Below are 22700 nucleotides of genomic sequence, written 5' to 3'. Positions count from 1 at the left end.
AGTAACGTGCGACAAGTCATTGTAGTCGATTCAATTTCATCGGCCATTATTAAAACGGAAAGAGATTTTTTTCCTGACTGAATTGGATAACTGCTGTGTTTTTGAAAACTGCAACATATCACTTCTTCAGCATTTTTGCATCGTTTTATGTCTGCATAAAAAAAGCGCAGCAAAAATGCAATGTGTGAACATAGCCAAAGAGGGCGTTAAATTTGGGTCAGTAGACCTGCAATCAGTCCGGAAATGACCATGACGTACAATCATCTGAATGATGTTTTAGACCTCATTAATGCACACAATTTTTTTTTACAATTTTAAAATACTTGTAAAAACTGTCATGAATGTCAAGCTAATTTCATGTGCTTTTTTTATTACAAGAATCTTTTATGCCATTTTTTTTAATTTTTCTTTAAATTTGCGGCATGCATTTTATCCTGACATTTTTCAAGTTCTATATAGAAATCTATGGGAAAAACACCAGAAAAGAAAACTCATACAAAATACTTAAAAACAAAGACAAGGTAATCTGGGCAACAACAATGTTTTTTTCTGCATTTCTTTTCTGCATTCATAACCCCCTTTGCGTAGGAACATGTTGAAAAATTGTGATTAGTCAACTTAATGTGGTTGTCCGCTACTAGGATGATCCTTTCTTGATCTAAATGTTTAACCCCGATAAAATAAAAAAGTCTATACTCATCTCCCATGCCAGCGTCATACATGTGGTGTCGGCACTCGCGTCCTCCGGGCTCTCATACAGTTATGACTAGTGTTGAGCGATACCTTCCGATATTTGAAAGTATCGGTATCGGATGGTATCGGCCGATACCGGCAAAATATCGGATCTCGCCGATACCGAGTTCCGATACCAATACAAGTCAATGGGACACAAATATCGGAATGTATCCTCGATGGTTCACAGGGTCTGAAGGAGAGGAAACTGGGATCCATATTAATGTAAAAAATAAAGAATAAAAATAAAAAATATGGCTATACTCACCCCTCCGAAGGACCCTGGCTGTCACCGCTGCAAGCGTCCGCCTCCGTTCCTGAGAATTGCAGAGAGTGAAGGACCTTCGATGACGTCGCGGCTTACGTGACCGCTCACCTGACCACTTATGTGACCGCTCACCTGACCGCGACATCATCGAAGGTCCTTCACTCACTACATTCTCAGGAATGGAGGTGGACGCTCTCAGCAGTGACAGCCAGGGTTCTTTGGAGGGGTGAGTATAGCCATATTTTTTATTTTTATTCTTTATTTTTTACATTAATATGGATCCTAGGGCCTGAAGGAGAGTTTCCTCTCCTCCAGACCCTGGGAACCATACGCACCGCACACTCCGATACCGATTTCCGATATCACAAAAATATCGGAACTCGGTATCGGAATTCCGATACAGCAAATATCGGCCGATACCCGATACTTGCAGTATCGGAATGCTCAACACTAGTTATGACACATGAAGCCAGCACCCAATCAGCACTGGCGTCACTGTCCCCGCCTTAATAAGAATGAAGAGGAAGTCAGAAATCAGCCACAGCCCGGACTTCCTCTTCAGGTTCAATTTGTCCTGAAGGCAGAGACAGTGACGCCACCACTGATTGGTAGCCGGGATCACGTAAAATAACAAGAGCGAGTGCCAACACCACTGGAACGTTTCCGGCACAGGAGGCGAGTATAGGCTTTGATTTTATCGCGGCCAAACATTTAGATCAAGATCAAGTGGATAACCCCTTTTAGATAATACAACACAGATGATTGATTACATTTTAACTATTTGTTTTTAATATCTAAATGTTACATTTAGAGCAATGAATCTAAATGCTAAAATGTATCACCAGAGTTTTATATTGTGTATTTTGTGCATTTTCCTTGTGCAGGCATTGAGTCATTTCTCATGTACTCCGTACACGAAGGAGTTCGAGGTATCCCACTCGATCCGAGTGACAGGATGGACGCGCTCATGCCCATCTCTGGAACGTCCTTTGCTGTGGGCATAGACTTCCATGCAGGTATATTCAGATACATTAGTATCTCCCTGTGAAACAGCTTTGCCGGATATATGTCGAGTTGTTAAAATAGAAAACCAGAATATCGCGTTCACCTGGATGCACCAAGCAACTACCGATATTTATAGAATTAAAGTTAGTTAAATACAGAAACTCTTCTGAAAAAGCACATTATGTATTAAAGTTTTGTATATACGCGAGCTAAAAAAATAGACAAAATTACACCATAAATGCCAATATAGTCCATAGATACGGATAATTATATGCAGGTAATAGGATGCCGCGTTGTGCCACTTTCCCTGAACATGCAGCCACGTGTATAGCTGAGAATGGGCTTCATCTCTGACCTTTTTAAGTCTCCTGAGGAAGCCCGGCAGTAGGGGAAAACATGTGAAACCAGGAAGTACAGGGTGGAGTTGCCCGATTTTGATACATGCTGAACAGGGACCTTCCGTGGAGGTACTGATGTATTGTCTGTAACTAAAGACTGAGAAGTGACCCTTAGCTTTATTTTTCCTTCTTTATTGTAGTTTGATGACTGTTTGTCTGCCCAATAGGTGGTTTTAAAATTTTGGTAATCTTAAATAATATCAGAGATTTTCAGGGTAAATAATCCCGAAACTGGGGCATCACATTGCTTTATATAGTGGGTGCCACTTCCAGTCTCTGTGGCAAGGCAGGAGATACTGCTGTTAGGATCAGTTTATGGACTTTCTGATGATAAAGCAACGTCTTTTTACCCGCTTACTCTACTTTCGTTAACTTTTACATAATCTACTGTACATTGCTATTTATTGGAATATATCGGTACTAACTATTGAACCCGTTCTACACATGGGTGGCGAGCATTTTTAGTAGTTTATTTATACAGTGTCTTCAATAAAATGCCATTGGAGATTGCGGAATGCGCACACTCTGACTCCGGCGCCACTTAATTGAAGTAAATTACTACAACGTCAACATAGTAGTGCTTAGTGGGATAATGATGACATTCGGCGCATGCGCACTGCCATGTTGACGTTATAGTATAATTCTTGAATAAAATGGTTCTGGTGTCAGCGCCTGCGCATTCCGTGATATCAGGCACAATTTTGTTGAAGACATTATGTCTGCGAATTTGCACACACATATTGCCTTCAATAAAATAGCACTACAGTGTGGTATGCACAGATTTCGGCACCACACTGTTAAGGCGCCAACCATCCCGGCTTCGGACAGAACGACGCATCCACCATTATATGTAAGAATTATCTAATAATTGCATTGATTTGGGGGTATTTTAGATAGTATATAAATAAGCATTGTGTTATATTGTGCTTTGGGAAATATGTATAGAAATGGAGACAGAATGGAAAATGGACACCATTGTAAGGGCAAAGTTGGGCCCTGATCTGGTGTCACCATTCCGTTATCAAATCAGGACATTCTGTTGTTTTTTTGATCTTCCCAAGAGCTTAAATCACTTCCTTCTGTGTTATCTATCACTACTCTTAGAGGAAAAGGATAAAGAAATATGATTAAGACTTCTTTACTTTATGGTCCTCATTGCAGATGACTCATCTCTTTCTATGGTATGCTGCAGTCCCTTGACCTTCCCTTCTTTTCCCACTTAAGGCTTTATATTACATTTTTATTGTGTCTGAGAGGGTAATAGGAAACTCACATGCGCCATACATAGAGAGGTGGATTCCTGCCTCTGTAATACACAGGCAGAAGCAGTACTATGGAGGAAATTATACAGCAGTACTGAGCTGTATGGCTGTGAATCCAGCACTGAAGTGCAATACATATTCTAAAAGCTGCACCATGATTTGCCTGGTCTCCTCTTTATTTCTTCTATTCCAAACAGAGCAAAATTAACTGTAACCTGACAAACTAATCTTCAGCTAATGTGCTGGCAGTCCATCTTGCTTTGACCAAGATGGATTTTCACCGATTTTTCAAATCAAATAATTAGTCCAGGAGTGATGTGAAGGAGATGTTTCTCATTAGTATAGAAAGAGGCAGAAGTTTCTGATAAGATACAATGTTTTTCAATGTTTCTTATATATTAGAGGTTTTCACTAACTTTACAGCATGCATTCATGATGATTTAAGAAAAACAGAATATTTATTTATTTACCCCCTGGACTGGCATCGCTGATCTACACTTACTACTACAGCATTATAGCATTAACATTCGCCAAGGGTGGTGTCATGTGACCACTGCAGCCAATCATTGGCTATTGAAGAGCTTCAAGTGAACCTGTCACCCCGTTTTTTCAGTACGAGATAAAAATACTGTTAAATAGGGCCTGAGCTGTGCGTTACTATAGTGTATTTTGTGTACCCTGATTCCCCACCTATGCTAATAACATACCAAAGTCGCCGTTTTCGCCTGTCTATCAGGCTGGTCTGGTCAGATGGGTGTGGCGACATCGCTGTTTCTTCCCCCAGATCTTGCATATATTTCCGTTGGTGGCGTAGTGGTTTGCGCATGCCCATCTTCTGAATCCACTGGGCAAGAGAAGAAAAAAGGTGCGATCGGCGCTATTTCCCTGGTGATCTGTGGGGGCGGCCATCTTCCTGAGGCCACGCGTGCGCATATGGAGTCATCTGCTGCCCGGGGCTTCAGGAAAATGGCCGCCGCGATCTCCATCTGCGCACGCGCGGTATCCCGCGGCCATTTTCCTGAAGCCCCGGGCAGCAGAGGACTCCATATGCGCACGTGCGGCCTGAGGAAGATGGCCGCCCCCACAGATCACCTGGGAAATAGCGCCGATCGCGCGTTTTTTCTTCTCCTGCCCAGTGGATTCAGAAGATGGGCATGCCCAAACCACTACACCACCAACGGAAATATATGCAAGATCTGGGGGAAGAAACAGCGATGTCGCCACGCCCATCTGACCAGACCAGCCTGATTGACAGGCGAAAACGGTGACTTTGGTATGTTATTTCGGCAGCATAGGTGGGTAATCAGGGTACACAAAATACACTATAGTAACGCACAGCTCAGGCCCTATTTAACAGTATTTTTATCTCATACTGAAAAAACGGGGTGACAGGTTCCCGTTCAGCTTTCTCATGCCATCTGAACTGGGATGACTTGTTCAAACAACACGAGAAAGCTGCAGACAATCAGTAGCTGCTAATTGGATACTGAAGTCACGTGAAAAAGATGTCCCCCTCTAGTCAGGTGTTGGTGCCAGGAGACAATTGGAGGACCCAGTAGTGGGCACACAGGTGCTGCACAAGTTGGGAAAGTGTATATATTTTATATGTATCTATATATAATATATATATTCTTTTTAAACCACCTTGCATCTATTTCCTTATAAGTTGTAAAGTTGAGCAAGAAAATTGTGGTGGGGAATAATTCGGTGAGATGAACCTGAAATCTTTAAGTCTTGAAATTAAATATTCATTATTTATTGAATTTAAACAGATGTAAACTGTATAACTTTTCTTAAATTGCCAAGTATCAAAATTGATGAGAAAGTCGTCATCTCCGAAGTGATGGAGTTTTCGTTTAGCTAGCTATTTTTCGTTATAGATGCTTCTTCCTTTCAAAGTAGATTTCTACCCAAAATCTTTTCTATCCCTTAGATTAGTTGAAAGTCATCTTGGCATTTTTGATATAAGTAGATATTTATTTCATAAGAAGTTTGTGTAATAATCCTGAATTCGAATAGTTGGAGCAACATCAAAAAAATTTCCTACTTGAAATAAACAAATTATATCTGTGCCTAGTCCTCGATTTCCAGACCTCACAGTAACATCAAAGACTCTTTACCATTGTAAATTGGATTTCTAGGGTCTATTTTTTTGCCCTAAAATACATATTTAAGACTTCCTTATCCCTCTCCCTTCATGTGGATGTACAGGATAACATGCAGTGTGTGAAATAGCTTTTTAAGATGTCTAGAATGAATTATGGGAAGATTTTTATTAAGTCTAAAGTAGCAATTGGAAGTGTTAGGATGACAATGGAAGGACTAATAGCCGGTGTTTGAAAGGATTGGATTTTGACAGTGTTCAGATCTTTTTAGAGAACTTTATTCCGTATACTGATTGTACACTTTAGGGATATTTTTTCACACTATGGCTTGACTTTTCGGAGGCTTCTAAGAGCAAAGATTATTTGAAACGAAGATTACACTTATTTATTTGTCCTTATGACACAGATCATTCCAGCATTGAAAGAAAAAAGTATCCTATTGTTAAAGGTTTATTCACTTCTTGTTGATTATATAGGAGCAGCATGTTCTGCAGTGCAGTACAGAGATTGTAATTAATAGAGATGAGCTCATCTATTCGTCACAAGACAAATTTGTTTTCCAGATTCAGCAGTTGGCTGCCATTTTGCTGTATTCTTTATTGGTTAGGACAGATTTTAAAAATTATAAATGATTCCTCACTTGTCTTTGGTCCAATCCTCTCCTATTCCATTCCTTGGACCTCTGCTTGATTCCAGTGTTGGTCTTTGTCTTCTCATCTTTAGTCTTCCACTTTTCTCGTTTTAGTTCTTCAGCTCAGGATCTTCCAGTGCTGACTAGATCACATGACGTGGCCATGTGGGGCAAAACACAAGTGACCACCTTGTGAAGTCAAGTCAGTGCAAGAAGATCCTGGATAGAAGATCAGATCAGAAATTAGCAGAATTGAAGGCCAAAGATGATAAGGAAGTACAACCGAATTGAGCGGAAGACCAGGCTAGGAGATGAGGTGGGAGGAAAGGTGAAGTAAAAGCCTAGGACAAGTGAGTGTAATTGCTTATTACTTCTTAACCCGTTCCTGACCCTCTTTTGGGGTCTTGAGAGATCTCGGCATGATAAACGACTATGAGGCACTTTCAATTCTGATCAATTGTATTTTGACTGAATGTGATTTCAGCAAATCAACCTGAAGCTTGGAGATTCACTCATCTCTAATCCCAAATCTCTAACTTTAATGGATTATCCAAATCTATCAAAATGGGCACCGGTGCTCAGGAAGGATATAATGGAACTAGAGAGAGTACAACGGAGGGCAACAAAATTAATAAAGGGGATGGGAGAACTACAATACCCAGATAGATTAGCGAAATTAGGATTATTTAGTCTAGAAAAAAGACGACTGAGGGGCGATCTAATAACCATGTATAAGTATATATGGGGACAATACAAATATCTCGCTGAGGATCTGTTTATACCAAGGAAGGTGACGGGCACAAGGGGGCATTCTTTGCGTCTGGAGGAGAGAAGGTTTTTCCACCAACATAGAAGAGGATTCTTTACTGTTAGGGCAGTGAGAATCTGGAATTGCTTGCCTGAGGAGGTGGTGATGGCGAACTCAGTCGAGGGGTTCAAGAGAGGCCTGGATGTCTTCCTGGAGCAGAACAATATTGTATCATACAATTAGGTTCTGTAGAAGGACGTACATCTGGGGATTTATTATGATGGAATATAGGCTGAACTGGATGGACAAATGTCTTTTTTTTGGCCTTACTAACTATGTTACTATGTTACTATGTTTGAAAAGATAGGGATGATTTTACCATAACGGAAGCTCAACTTGGATTCAATGTTGGCCCCTCCGTCTATGCTAAAACTGTAGGAAATTCCATCCCTTTCTTCTGTGACCAAATGATTGACACCTATGATGGCTTGGCGGTCAAACAACTGGGATGGGATGTCGTAAGAGGCACAGCTGTCATTGCTTTCTTTTCTGGTGCAGGCAACTGGAGTAGCCAGCGCTGGATGTTAGTTAGTGATTATGACTCGAGAATGCCTCATGTTATATTAAAAAAAAATTCCTGCAACTTAAGAAAAAAAATAAATTGGAAGTTGAAAAACACTTATTTTAGGCACGAAACCCAGGCTCTCCATATATTGTGAGACACTACTGATCTTACCCCTTCTTGTGGGTCATGATATGGATCTTAACCTGCCCAATCTTTTGTTTTCAGGGGTGATAAGCGACCCATAGCAGTGTCTGGCTGAAACCTACACCCTTCTTCCCAGTGAGAACCCAGACATGCTCAGCCAAAATGAGTGTTCCTCTACATGAAGAGAACAGAAGGGATGGCTTTCAATGGGCTGCTGTATAAGGTGTTTGGACATCTTATGGCCACATTTAAAAAAAAAAATCCATTATTTTATGTGTGAGAAAATTCTGACAAAACTCATCAGAAAAATGAAAGCATGATATTCTAAACACATCTTTAATTCTATAATCATGAGAATGGGTCCTGTCTAGAACGGTAGAATATGCTATTCTAGACACCAAAATACAAGTAAGCTCCTGAAATGGTGGTGGGAACAAAGCCTTAACCTTTGAATGTGATGCACGTGGAGAATTTTTAGATTTTTACTTCACCAGCATTGGTTTTGCTTTAGAATAGGTCAGCACTTTATAGATTCTTTAGTTGTATCTATTTCTTCTTAGATCACTAGATTTCCTATTTTTCTATTTAAGGCTAACACTTGAAAAATGCAAAGTAACTGAAAATATTAACTCCTTTCTGACCTCGGACGGGATAGTACGTCCAAGGTCAGATCCCCTGCTTTGATGTGGGCTTCGGCAGTGAGCTCTTATCTAAGCCGGGACATGGGCCAGCAATAGCGGCGGGTGGAATCGCAATTCACCCACCACTATTAACTAGTTAAATGCCGCTGTCAAATGCTGACAGCAGCATTTAACTAGCACTTCCTGCCATCGGGCCGGAAATGTGCGCATCGCTGACCTCCGTAACGTGATCCGAGGTCAGCGATGCATCATCATGACAACCAGAGGTCTATTGAAGACCTCTATGGTTGTTGATGCTGGATTGCTGTGAGCGCCACCTTGTGAAGCCGTGTGGGGTCATGTGAATTATTGTGCAGCGCCACCACAGGAGAATGGAAGTACTGCACAGATATAATAGAAATCAGTGGGTTGTTTATGTAAGGCATGAATGTGCCAACTGTTGTATATTCTGGAGATACTTGACCTAAGTCATTGAATGCAGTCAACTGTAACATTTAGGGTTACCATTAGGTCAATAACTCTGTTGCCCTATCAGCTAATAGACATTACTGTATATTTTGCCTCTAACATTCCCGGTAGGTTTACTGAAGCACTGTCTCTTTAAGCACCAGCCAAGAACTGGGGATTCATGGCAGCAAAATCACATTTAAAATGACGATATGTCACCCTCTTTATCTCTGTTCTGGAGATCAAATGGCGTACAAAGACTCAGACACATTTGTGAAAAATGATCATCGACATAAGAGCATGTTCTCCTGACACAGAGAGAGAATAGTGAATCATCACTAAGACTGTATGACCTGCAGTTCTCTGCCATCATATGTCGTAAATTCAGTGTGTAATGCAGAAATTCTTTGTTTGAGATAAAAACATAGTAAAAGCAGTATTGAATTCCCTTCACGTCAAATACAAAGACATTGAGCGAATTCTGGGAAATTGATATTTTTTTCATTTCCTATACATACAATGGAAGCAGCAATTGGGGGGTCATATAATCAATAATCTTTACTAAGCCTTAGATGGTCAAAATCAATTAGCACCAATTCAAAGGAGATATGATAATTTATTGACAGTTGGGGGTCCGACTGCTGGGACCCACACTGATCAGTAGAACGAGCTACTTTTATCCGCGGTGGGGTATTTACTTAATGGAGAGGCAGGTCAGTTGCCTGGCTGCCCCTTCATTCAATTTCTATTGGGGCTGCCCGAAAAGCCTTTAGTAGCGCTTGGCAGTGCCAATGGGAATGAATACAATAGCATGCGCACTTGTGCTCTATTCCAATGATAATAACAGTTCTCTTTTCTGTCGATCAGTTCAGGTCCCAGCTGATGGACCTTCACTGATCAGTAAGTTGCTACCTATACCACACATAGGTAAAAAGTTGTTTTCAGCTGACCACCTCTTTTAGGTACACAAGCCTCCTAATCATAAAGCTGCCACCAGTCCAAAATTTATTGGGACTGCCTTGATTTTTCACACACATATTTGGAACTGTTCCAGGCAAAAAAAGGGTGGACTTCATGTAAAACACATCTTATTTCTATACTACCTACTGTATATCAAAGTTGTTGACTATGGCAATGGCAGAGGTTTCTGGGTGGCGTATGGGCAGTGTGTCAAAGCAAGCTTAACAGGTGGCACTATTGACCATTCTGAATATCCGACTAATCAGTCAAGCAGTTGGCCTAGTCAATGGACCAATAAGAATGCAGGTGTGATTAGCAATCAGCTTTTCCAGCATGCTAATTAACCTACTGTCAGTGCCCAGTGCCAGCTAATATATTTTAGGATGGTGCACTCATGGCCCCTTTAAGAAGGTGCATGTATTCCCTAAGTCCAGTGCCCTGGGATCTGCACACTATGCGTGTACCCCGGACATCAGCATCAGGAGAGGAGGGAGGAAGTGTGGAACCACGGCGGTGAGTGAAATGGCGTCTCTGCCAGAGAATGGAGGCAGAGGGCAGAGACGCCGGCACTACAATCCTTTTCCTCCTATGGCCAATTCCTCCACTCATCCATCAATATGAATCATCTTGACTTAAAGTCTTGTAAAATACATTATCTAAGCAGCGGTGCGTATCTAACACTCATCTTGAGATGTCATTTCACTCAGTCTTAACTGGACACTTATCTCTTGCTATGGCACAATTTCTTAGGTAATCTGCATTTAGCTTGAAGGGCTGGAGATAATTCAGGTACTGTAATATCAATTACTGCAAGTATTATGTCAGAACGATTATTGTATAGATTCTGGCACTGCGGATATTCACCGGGGGCCTCTGTAGAGCTGTACAGTAACCCAGATAAAGGAGAATGTCCTTGCGTGTCCATTTGCAGACATTCATGACTTCTCTCTACTCAAGTCGTAAGGAATTTTTGGTTTCATAAGAATAGAGGTTAATCATTATAATGAAAATGTCGGCGGGTTTCAATGTGAAGATCTCCGCTTGCTGGAACTGAATGAAGAGGCTGGAGGTTTGTACTGAAAAATAAGTCTGAGCTTTTTTTATTTTTCTTGGAACAAGCTATACACCTCTGCCATTTGGATATGATTTTAGAGTTTAATTGTTAACAATTAATATTTACAATCACTGACAAGAAGCTGCGCTATTCACATGAGATGAATTAAAAGAAAAAGCATATTAGAAACATGTATGACTTTATGAATGAATAAGCTTTAATTAGCGCAGTGATTGATAAAGTAAATCTCCCGAAATTCGTATCAGACAGATTAGCTCCAAGTGGCTGGCAGGTTCAATTTAGTTAAATCAAAAGTTCCCTGTAAAAATGATTTCATCCGCTTAGGTCTCTCCAGTCCCCAGAGGTTAGGAAACAGAGAGGAAGGAAGAGATTAGAAAACAAAAAAATATTACCTATCTGTCGGTTGTAGCTTCCTGACTGGTCTTCCACTTGCGGTCTCCGGACTTTGGAACTTTCGGCAACGCCTAAGCATAATTTGGTCATGAGGGGAAAAGTGCATTTCAATGACGTGCCTTCCCCTTCGTGGTCACATCAGGAGTGAAGGTCATCATTAAAATCTCTGAATCCATCATATTGTGTACCCGCTTGATACCTAATCAGCACCAGAAGATCTGAAGACAGGAGGACTAGGCAGGTGACTATGTTGACAAGACAGGTGGGGGGGGGTGGACCTAGGATGGGTATTATTTTTTACCCCTTTCAGGCCCTTAAAATGATCCTGAAAAATTAATGCTTACCACCAATTTACTGGATTCGTGTAAATCAAATCTTTCAAAATTTGGAGCTCTGACGAATCCATGACTTTTGGGAAAATTGTTACTAATATGATTTTTTTAATGAACTTATTTACTCACTCAATAATTGAAAAAATATATATATTAGTGATCATTTTATTATTGTACCCAATAGTACACACAATTCATTATAATGTTAAGTCTTTCATCCAGAACAGAAAGCCTGCCATTTTGTTCCCAATTTTTTTTTATCTTTTCATGGCCCTTGGAAAAGTAGCCCAACTCCTTTTTTCCTAACAATGGTGCCATCAAGTATAGCAACAAGATTTGGACTAATAAGTGATAAGAAATTTCTCCTTCCAAGCAACCCTTGGTATCCACATAGTGTGCCTTCATAGTATGAAGTCTTAATCTATGAAGATTTCTGATCTAATTTCTTGCCTAGGTAGGTGTTTTGTTTTGTTCTGTGTGCTCCCTTTGATGCCATTATTTCACCCCTTGTAGCAATCTAGAGCATGTGACAGCGGCACAGAGACTGCATATGATTTTGGAGAGCCATTTGCATGATGTTAAAGTGATCTTGTCAATGCAACAAGATAAACTCCATTTTCCCTACTTGTATATTGAGAAGTAAATGGGTTTTTTTCTGGGATAATGCAAATTGATTCCAAGCTGGAAATAATCTGGAATAAAAAAAACCCTACCAATTACTTTGGATCTCCAGCCATTCTAGAGGCCACACTCCGGTGACTCCCACTGGTACCGGAAGTGATAAAATCCCCAAATCAATTATCTCACTGAGCAATTTTTCTACTTGTAAACATCTCCATTGTGGCCATTGATTGGCTGCAGTGGTCCGGTGATTGATGGACAGGATGTCAAGCTTGTCAGTTCCAACAGGTTCCATTGGAGTGCCAACACTAAAATATGTAGTAAGTATTTTTGGTTTTTTTTGTATCTTCGGTCGTTCCCTACCTTAGAACCAAATGTGTTTACTCCCAGAAAAAGAACTTTAAAACTGTCTATGCTCTTTCCTAATTCCAAGAACAGATGCATATTTTTTTCATGAATTTTCTTTTTTTATTTCTTCCATTTACAAATAGGAATATTTATTTCTCCAATTTTACACATGTTTTGTTAAACCTTGGAAGCCTCTCAGTTTCCGTCATGCGAAGCTGGACTGAGTCATTCATTCTGCCCACAGAAATGTCAAGGAGTGCTGGCATTTACAATCAGCATGAAACATTTCTGATGACCAATGTTGTGTTCCAGACACATTGTTCTGAGAACTCACACAGTTTGTTTGCCATAACTGTATTCCAAATTTCCAGATTACTTTCCAGCATCTCTTCAAGAATTCTACATGCAGAGAACTCCCGTCTGGTTGGAACGTAACAAAACTGCTACTAAAGTGCCAATGATATGGATAATCTGTAATTCAAGATTCCATGCGGGAGTCTTTTCAGATTTTTTTCAGTATTTTGGATCTTTACAGCACTAGCAATCTATGCTTGTTAGTCAATGGGGGTGGACAAAGATCTCTTTAATATAATGGGGGATTACAATGGCTGCAGATTCAATTTGAACTTGATGAGGACTGCTACTATTTCTACACATTATTCATAGATCTTTGTACAATTATGTTAATAGGTCTGATATTCTCATGCTAATTAATTTCATAATATATCTTTATATGGGTCCAAGCTACATTTTTCTGATGCGAACTTGATAAGAAAACGTTTGCCAATCTCAAAGTCGGCACTAACGTCGCTCATTCAGATTCATGTTCGGATTCCTAAGCATTTTTCTTAAAACTCGGCAAAAGTCAGCCAAAGTTCGGTAAATGACTTAGTTCACTAAAATATTTAGAATTGAGAGTCCTTAGTGGTTGATACCTTTTAATAGCTAACTGAAAAGTTAGCCATTAAAAGGTATCAACCACTGAGGACTCTCAATTCTAAATATTTTTCTATCTACTGGCTAACACGGTACAAAGATATATATCTTATTTCACTAAGGGATCTTTCAGATGTCAGTGTTTCCAGTAGCAGCACAGGCTGCAAAGTGTCCCGCACACTTGCACACTGATGACACACAGATGACACAAGGATGTCATCAATGTGACTCATACTGGCATCTGGGAATCAGTGTTACTGTTCATGCTATTCCCCGCTGATGGGTGCTGAAGTGAAGACAACTCACATCATGTCCCCTGCTCATGCTGCGATCAGCACTATCAGGCGACAATGCTGAGAGTGGTATTCAACTGCTAACAGTGAGAGCAAGCAGCGGCTAATGGGCATATTCATAAACCACCGGCGGTGCTATAAATAAATAAATAATAAAAAAATGATGTGGATTCCCCTATATTTTTTGATAACCAGCCAGGCAAAACTAACAGCTGTGGGCTGCAACACACAGTTGTCAGCTTCAGCAAGGCTGATTATTAAGAATAAAGAGGTCCCCATACCGTAATTTTTAGTTATTTAAGTAAATCTTTAAAAAAATGGCATGGGGTCTTACCCATTTTTGACAAACAGCCAAGGTAATGTAGACAGCTGGGGGCTGGTATTAACTGGTTGGTAAGGGGCCATGGGTATTGGTCCCCTTCTAGTCCAAAAATAGCAGCCCACAGCTGCCCCAGAAAAGGCGCATCTATTAAATGCATCAATTCTGGTGCTTTGACCAGCTCTTCCCACTTGCCCTGTGGCGGTGGCAAGTGGGTTCCATATTTGTGGGGTTTGTGTCAACTTTTTATTGTCCGGTGATATCAAGCCCACAGCTTATTAATAGAGAGGCATCTTTAAGACACATTTCCATTACTAATCCTTTAGTTATATTGTAGAGAAACACACAGCCAGAATAAAGTTTTTTATTTGAAATTAAAGCAAAAACACAATTTTCCTTTTTTATTTAAAAATAGCAAACACAGTTATACCCACCTAACGGCTATTCCATTGAAGTCCTCATCTCCTGTAATAAAACCAAAGTAAAAAACAATCATATCCCCCACCCGTCCTTAGTTCTGTCCCATGCCGTAATCCATGTCTCGGGACAAAAAGATTTCAACCTGGACAGTGTCAAGATGTAATCAACCAGGCTGAGAATCGCTGAGGTATGAGCTGCGGCAGATCTGGATGTGCTGGATTACTACTTTTCTCTATATTGGACCTTGAAATTCGACAAAGGATTCTCCTGACTCAGTATCTAGGACTTGGCTTCAGAAACATCTGAAATGCCTACTAGGGCATGGTGAGCACAGAAATTTGTATAACGTGAAAATTTTACCAGAATAATGGGGGGATTGTTTATAGATTAATTGACTTCCATGGTATTGGTGCACCCGTGGACTTCCAATTGAGGTCTTATTCATTGATGCCTCTAGAATTATAAATTAGGTGAAAGTCAGCTATTAACTCTGGAACTGTAGAGTAAATAGAAAAAGAAATTTTTCTTTAGCACCAAGTAGATGGATAAAAGTTTGTAGATCTTAGGTGGATGTGAAATGCTCACATAACACCACCACGCATTTCATCCTGAACTGTTAAGTAGTGATGAGCGAGTATACTTGTTGGTCGGGTTTTCCCGAGCACGCTGGGGTGGTGTCCGAGTATTTATGACTGCTCGGAGATTTAGTTTTCCTTGCTGCAGCTGGATGATTTACGACTTCTAGCCAGCCTGAGTACATGTGGAGGTTGCCTGGTTGCTAGGGAATCCCCACATGTAGTCAAGCTGTCTAGTAGCTGCAAATCATCCAGCTGCCGCAAGGAAAACTAAATTTCCGAGCAGTCATAAATACTTGGAGACCACCCGAGCGTGCTCTGGAAAACCCAAGCAACGAGTATACTCGCTCATCACTACTGTTAAGTCATTGTTTCCTTCATTACAAGATGCACTGTCTTTGGTTCCTGTTATGAATCTAAGTCCTACCGTGAACAAAGCAAAAATCCAGTGTTGCTGTAAGGGGGATTAGTTTATATTGGGCTTCATCCTTTGGCCAGTTGTAGAGTCTCATAAAAGGTGTTCGATAACAAATACTCCTTTGTCCCAATAGTATCAGCACAAATGTATTGTCACCTGTCACAATATCCGTATGTCCCAATCAATAAGTATAAATAGCTAATCTCCCGTCACAACATTCAGACTCCTAAAGCCTAGCTCTCAGCTTCTTGAAGGTGAAAGAAGGATTACCCAAAGGTAGCCTCAGGGTTCAAGGCATTTTACACACAAATGAATTGCAGTACATGAGCATACTCTGGCACCCTTGACAGCCTTTTTCACACTGACAGGTGAGCTCAGCCCATCCCTAGAGAATACTACATAAGGCCTTAAATATACATCTGTTTTCAGAAGAATCTGAAGATTTCACTACATGAAACCAAGACCACAATAACAGGTTTGCACTGAAGTCAAATTAATATTTAAAAAAAATGTAAAACCATGCTGTTAACAATAAGCCGTCAACTGACAATCATTTTTTAACAATCAATTAAAAAAACTTTACTGGCATATTTTACCCTGTTCATATATTACAGTATGTGGAGCTGTTGTGTTTCCGCTCTGTACACTGGTTGTCGGATCCCCACTGATCTGATATTCATGACCTAACCTAAGTATAACCAATTTAATTATTTATGCATTTAGTTATTTTATATGTACTATTAATTTATTAGTAGTAATGGCAGTAATATTATTTCTATCATTTAGTTTGTGTTATTAATTTTATCATTTCCAATTTAGCAAATCACCAGTCTCAAATCCCATTTGTTAAGTAATAATGTTATTATTATTAGAATTCAGAATATGAAATATTAAATTTTTCCAGCAATTACCCCCCAAATTTTAATCCATTACCCATAGATATTCAAATATACACGAAGCACACATTTTGGTACACAGTGGTGGATAAAGACAAGATAGGGCCCCTGTGCAAGAATAAATGGGCCCTCTGCAGTCCAATAGCTTATCCTAATGGACAATGGCACCTGGTTTGGAGATGGTCTTCTCTGATCCCTATCCAATGACCTCTGCCGCTAAACGGAGGATATAGACTAGGTTCTGTTTTACAATAATGTGGCTCGGACTTGTGATTTGGGAACAATGATTATCCGTTGTAATCTACTCTTTTCTTAGAATCTTATGCAGCACTACATACTATTTAGTCCCTCAGCATCTTGCTTTGGTTACCAGTAATAACTTGTTACCTCCTTGGTCTACTTCTGAGTATAAACTGCTTCTGACCTTGGTTTTCATTCTGACGTCCCGACTTGTTCTTGATTTTGTCTCTGACCTTTCCCACCTGGATTTTACCAGTCATGAGGGTTGTCCATTTTAAGGGTTCGGCTAGGGGTGCAACAATGCTGTGGTCCAAACTATCAATCATAAACATTACACTCCTAAAAAATGAACATAAGTAAACCCCTTTTAGCCATATCTTTGCCAGAGCTTATCCTTTAAATATCTCAGTTCAACTTGTCACAATCGTCTCACAAGGACTCACAACATTTCACAATGTGTAAATTCAACAGTTTTTCTGCATGAATCCAATTCTATCTTTCCTTTTTTTTGTGCCTATTTGTGTTAGTGTGTCTTTTAATAAAATAATACATTTCCTACACTAGAACCAACTTCTTGTATTGACCGGTAAGTACAGTAATGTGAAAAATGTCCTCCAATTACAAAAGTGTTTAGAAACTATTCAATAGATTAGGCTTGGATGATCGGGTGTTCTTCGTGTTATTTAATGCACTCCTCTTCTAAAAAGAATCCTTACACTTGTAGACTTTTTGATCTCTTCTCCCTTGCTTTCTGCTTTATATAAATTTATAAAACACAAATGTTTTCAGTTTTCCATTACAGACTTTCATGCCAGGTGATATTAAAATTACAAAAGCAATTTTAGTCAGTGGAAGACATCTAATTGATAAACAATGGACAGCATTATATTCTAAAAATGACAGCATAAAACGTGGATAAAAAGCTGATATAATAACATAGTGTTCTAATAGAATTTATATAATTTAATGCACTGTTCAGAATCTATACCTTACAGAAAATAAGTATAATGCTTTACAATAATAAAGGACCTACGGTACATACATAGTTGCTTGCTTCACACAGAGAATTCAGAGTTCTTCGACAATTTTGACTATTTGTTGAACACCGGATGCAAAAATTTGTAACAGAAACAGAAATTGAATAATAATAATAATAATTTAAAAAAATTCAAATCTATATATATTTTTATTATTTCTATTATTTCTTATTCTCATTTTACACTAAACATATACAGGTGCTTCTCACAAAATTAGAATATCTTCAAAAAGTTAATTTTTTTCAGTTCTTCAATACAAAAAGTGAAACTCATATATTATATAGTGCCATTGCAAACAGAGTGATCTATTTCAAGTGTTTATTTCTGTTAATGTTGATGATTACAGCCTTCAGTCAATGAAAACCCAAAAGTCATTATCTCAGTAAATTAGAATACTTTATAACAGCAGCTTGAAAAATTATTTTAAAATCTGAAATGTCGTCCTACTGAAATGTATGTTCAGTAAATGCACTCAAAACTTGGTCAGGGCTCCTTTTTCATCAATTACTGCATCAATCATGCCATGGAGGCGATCAGTCTATGTCACTGCTGAGGGGTTATAGAAGCCCAGGTTGCCTTGATAGCAGCCTTCAGCTTGTCTGCATTGTTGGGTCTGGTGTCTCTCATCTTCCTTTTGACAATATTCCATAGATTCTCTATGGGGTTAAGATCAGGCGAGTTTGCTGCCAATCAAGCCCAGTGATACTGTTTTTTGTAAACCAGGCATTGGTACTTTTGGCAGTGTGGACAGGTACCAAGTCCTGCTGGAGAATGACATTTCCATCTCCAAAAAGCTTGTCAGCAGAAGGAATCATGAAGTGCTCTAAAAATTTCCTGGTAGACCTTTACGCTGACTTTGGTCTTGATAAAACAGAGTGGAACTATACCAGGACATAACATGGCCCCCAAACCATCACTGATTGTGGAAACTTCACACTAGCCCTCCAGCTCCTTGGATTGTGGCCTCTCCACTCTTCCTCCAGACTCTGGGACCTTGATTCCAAATGAAATGCAAAATTTACTTTCATCTGAAAAGAACACCTTGGACCACTAAGCAACAGTCCAGTTCTTTTTCTCCTTGGCCCAAGTAAGACACTTCTGGCCTTGTCTATTGGTCATGAGTGGCTTGACACAAGGAATGTGACACTTGTAGCCCATGTCCTGGATACTTCTGTGTGTGGTGGTTCTTGAAGCAATGACTCCAGCAACAGTCCACTCCTTGTGAATCTCCCCCAAATTTTTGAATAGCTATTCTTAGCAATCCTTTCAAGGCTGCGGTTATCCCGGTTGCTTGTGCACCTTTTTCTGAAACACTTTTCCTTTCAATCAACTTTACATTAACCCCTTTCTGCCATTAGAGGTACTATTCCGTCCATGTGGGGTGGGCTTTACTTCCCAAGGATGGAATAGTACGTCATAGGCGATCGGCCGCGCTCACAGGGGGAGCGCGGCCGATCGCGACCGGGTGTCAGCTGCTTATCGCAGCTGACATCCGGCACTATGTGCCAGGAGCGGTCACGGACCGCCCCCGGCACATTAACCCCCGGCACACCGCGATCAAACATGATCGCGATCTGCTGGCGGTGCAGGGAAGCATCGCGCAGGGAGGGGGCTCCCTGCGGGCTTCCCTGAGACCCCCGCAGCAACGCGATGTGATCGCGTTGCTCCGGGGGTCTCTTACCTCCTCCCTGCAGCAAGTCCCGGATCCAAGATGGCCGCGGATCTGGGTCCTGCAGGGAGGGAGGTGCCTTACCAAGTGCCTGCTCAGAGCAGGCACTTGGTAACGCTGCAGCGCTGTTTGACAGATCGGTGATCTGTCAGAGTGCTGTGCAAACTGGCAGATCACCGATCTGTATTGTCCCCCCCTGGGACAAAGTAAAAAAGTAAAAAAAAATTTTTAGAAGTGTGTAAAAAAAAAAAAAAAAAATCCTAAATAATGAAAAAAAAAAAATATTATTCCCATAAATACATTTCTTTAGCTAAATAATAAAAAAAAAACAATAAAAGTACACATATTTAGTATTGCCGCGTCCGTAATGACCCGACCTATAAAACTGGCCCACTAGTTAACCCCTTCAGTAAACACCGTAAGAAAAAAAAAAAAAAGAGGCAAAAAACAACGCTTTATTATCATACCGCCAAACAAAAAGTGGAATAACACGCGATCAAAAAGACAGATATAAATAACCATGGTACCGCTGAAAGCGCCATCTTGTCCCGCAAAAAACGAGCCGCCATACAGCAACATCAGCAAAAAAAATAAAAAAGTTATAGTCCTCAGAATAAAGCGATGCAAAAATAATTATTTTTTCTATAAAATAGTTTTTATCGTATAAAAGTGCCAAAACATAAAAAAATGATATAAATGAGGTATCTCTGTAATCGTACTGACCCGAAGAATAAAACTGCTTTATCAATTTTACTAAACGCGGAACGGTATAAACGCCTCCCCCAAAAGAAATTCATAAATAGCTGGTCTTTGCTAATTCTGCCTCACAAAAATCAGAATAAAAAGTGATCAAAAAATGTCACGTGCCCGAAAGTGTTACCAATAAAAACGTCAACTCATCCCGCAAAAAACAAGACCTCACATGACTCTGTGAACCAAAATATGGAAAAATTATAGCTCTCAAAATGTGGTAACGCAAAAAATATTTTTTGCAATAAAAAGCGTCTTTCAGTGAGTGACGGCTGCCAATCATAAAAATCCGCTAAAAAAACCCGCTATAAAAGTAAATCAAACCCCCTTCATTACAACCTTAGTTAGGGAAAAATTAAAAAAATTTAAAAAATGTATTTATTTCCATTTTCCCATTAGGGTTAGGGCTAGGGTTAGGGCTAGGGTTAGGGCTAGGGTTAGGGTTAGGGTTAGGGCTAGGGTTAGGGCTAGGGTTAGGGCTAGGGTTAGGGTTAGGACTAGGGCTAGGGTTAGGGCTAGGGTTAGGGCTAGGGTTAGGGCTAGGGTTATGGTTAGGGCTAGGGTTAGGGCTAGGGTTAAGGCTACAGTTAGGGTTAAGGCTACAGTTAGGGTTAAGGCTACAGTTAGGGTTAAGGCTACAGTTAGGGATGGGGCTAAAGTTAGGGTTAGGGTTTGGATTACATTTGCGGTTGGGAATAGGGTTGGGATTAGGGTTAGGGGTGTGTCTGGGTTAGAGGTGTGGTTAGGGTTACCGTTGGAATTAGGGTTAGGGGTGTGTTTGGATTAGGGTTTCAGTTATAATTGGGGGGTTTCCACTGTTTAGGCACATCAGGGGCTCTCCAAACGCGACATGGCGTCCGATCTCAATTCCAGCCAATTCTGCGTTGAAAAAGTAAAACAGTGCTCCTTCCCTTCCGAGCTCTCCCGTGTGCCCAAACAGGAGTTTACCCCAGCATATGGGGTATCAGCGTACTCAGGACAAATTGGACAACTTTTGGGGTCCAATTTCTCCTGTTACCCTTGGGAAAATACAAAACTGTGGGCTAAAAAATAAGTTTTGTGGGAAAAAAAAGATTTTTTAATTTTCACGGCTCTGCGTTATAAACTGTAGTGAAACACTTGGGGGCTCAAAGTTCTCACAACACATCTAGATAAGTTCCTTGGGGGGTCTAGTTTCCAATATGGGGTCACTTGTGGGGGGTTTCTACTGTTTAGGTACATTAGGGGCTCTGCAAACGCAATGTGACGCCTGCAGACCATTCCATCTAAGTCTGCATTCCAAATGGCGCTCCTTCCCTTCCGAGCCCTCCCATGCGCCCAAACGGTGGTTCCTCCCCACATATGGGGCATCAGCGTACTCAGGACAAATTGCACAACAAATTTTGGGGTCCAATTTCTCCTGTTACCCTCGAGAAAATACAAAACTGGGGGCTAAAAAATAATTTTGGGGGAAATTTTTTTTTTTCACGGCTCTGCATTAGAAACTGTAGTGAAACACTTGGGGGCTCAAAGTTCTCACAACACATCTAGATAAGTTCCTTGGGGGGTCTAGTTTCCAATATGGGGTCACTTGTGGGGGGTTTCTACTGTTTAGGTACATTAGGGGCTCTGCAAACGCAATGTGACGCCTGCAGACCATTCCATCTAAGTCTGTATTCCAAATGGCGCTCCTTCCCTTCCGAGCCTTCCCATGTGCCCAAACGGTGGTTCCCCCCCACATATGGGGTATCAGCGCACTCAGGACAAATTGCACAACAAATTTTGGGGTCCAATTTCTCCTGTTACCCTTGGGAAAATACAAAACTGGGGGCTAGAAAATAATATTTGTGGGAAAAAAAATTTGTTTTATTTTTACGGCTCTGCATTATAAACTTCTGTGAAGCTCTTGGTGGGTCAAAGTGCTCACCACACATCTAGATAAGTTCCTTAGGGGGTCTACTTTCCAAAATGGTGTCATTTGTGGGGGGTTTCAATATTTAGGCACATTAGTGGCTCTCCAAACGCAACATGGCGTCTCATCTCAATTCCTGTGAATTTTGCATTGAAAGGTCAAACGGCGCTCCTTCCCTTCCGAGCTCTCCCATGCGCCCAAACAGTGGTTTACCCCCCACATATGGGGTATCAGAGTACTCAGGCAAATTGTGCACCAACTTTTTGGTTCCAATTTCTTCTCTTACCATTGGGAAAATAAAAAATTGGGGGCAAAAAGATAATTAATTTTTGTGGAAAAAAAAATATTTTTTTATTTTTACGGTTCTGCAATATAAAATTCTGTGAAGCACTTGGTGGGTCAAAGTGCTCACCACACCTCTAGATAAGTTCCTTAGGGGGTCTACTTTCCAAAATGGTGTCAATTATGGGGGGTTTCAATGTTTAGGCACATCAGTGGCTCTCCAAACGCAACATGGCGTCCCATCTCAATTCCATTCAATTTTGCATTAAAAAGTCAAATGGCGCTCCTTCGCTTCCAAG

At 40.4% G+C, this 22700-nt stretch overlaps 1 protein-coding gene across 1 annotated transcript in view; it reads left to right on the top strand.

Annotated features, from left to right (window-relative positions):
- Positions 1–22700, top strand: part of LRP1B (LDL receptor related protein 1B) — a 1659362-nt gene that overhangs the window by 1195153 nt on the left and 441509 nt on the right. The window contains exon 35 of the mRNA XM_069732880.1: positions 1885–2016. Coding sequence (XP_069588981.1) covers positions 1885–2016 — 132 coding nt within the window. The remainder of the gene's footprint in view (positions 1–1884; positions 2017–22700) is intronic.

This window comes from Ranitomeya imitator, chromosome 7, assembly GCF_032444005.1.
Source record: "Ranitomeya imitator isolate aRanImi1 chromosome 7, aRanImi1.pri, whole genome shotgun sequence".
Taxonomy (NCBI): domain Eukaryota; kingdom Metazoa; phylum Chordata; class Amphibia; order Anura; family Dendrobatidae; genus Ranitomeya; species Ranitomeya imitator.
This window is presented reverse-complemented; position numbering and strand designations above follow the sequence as displayed.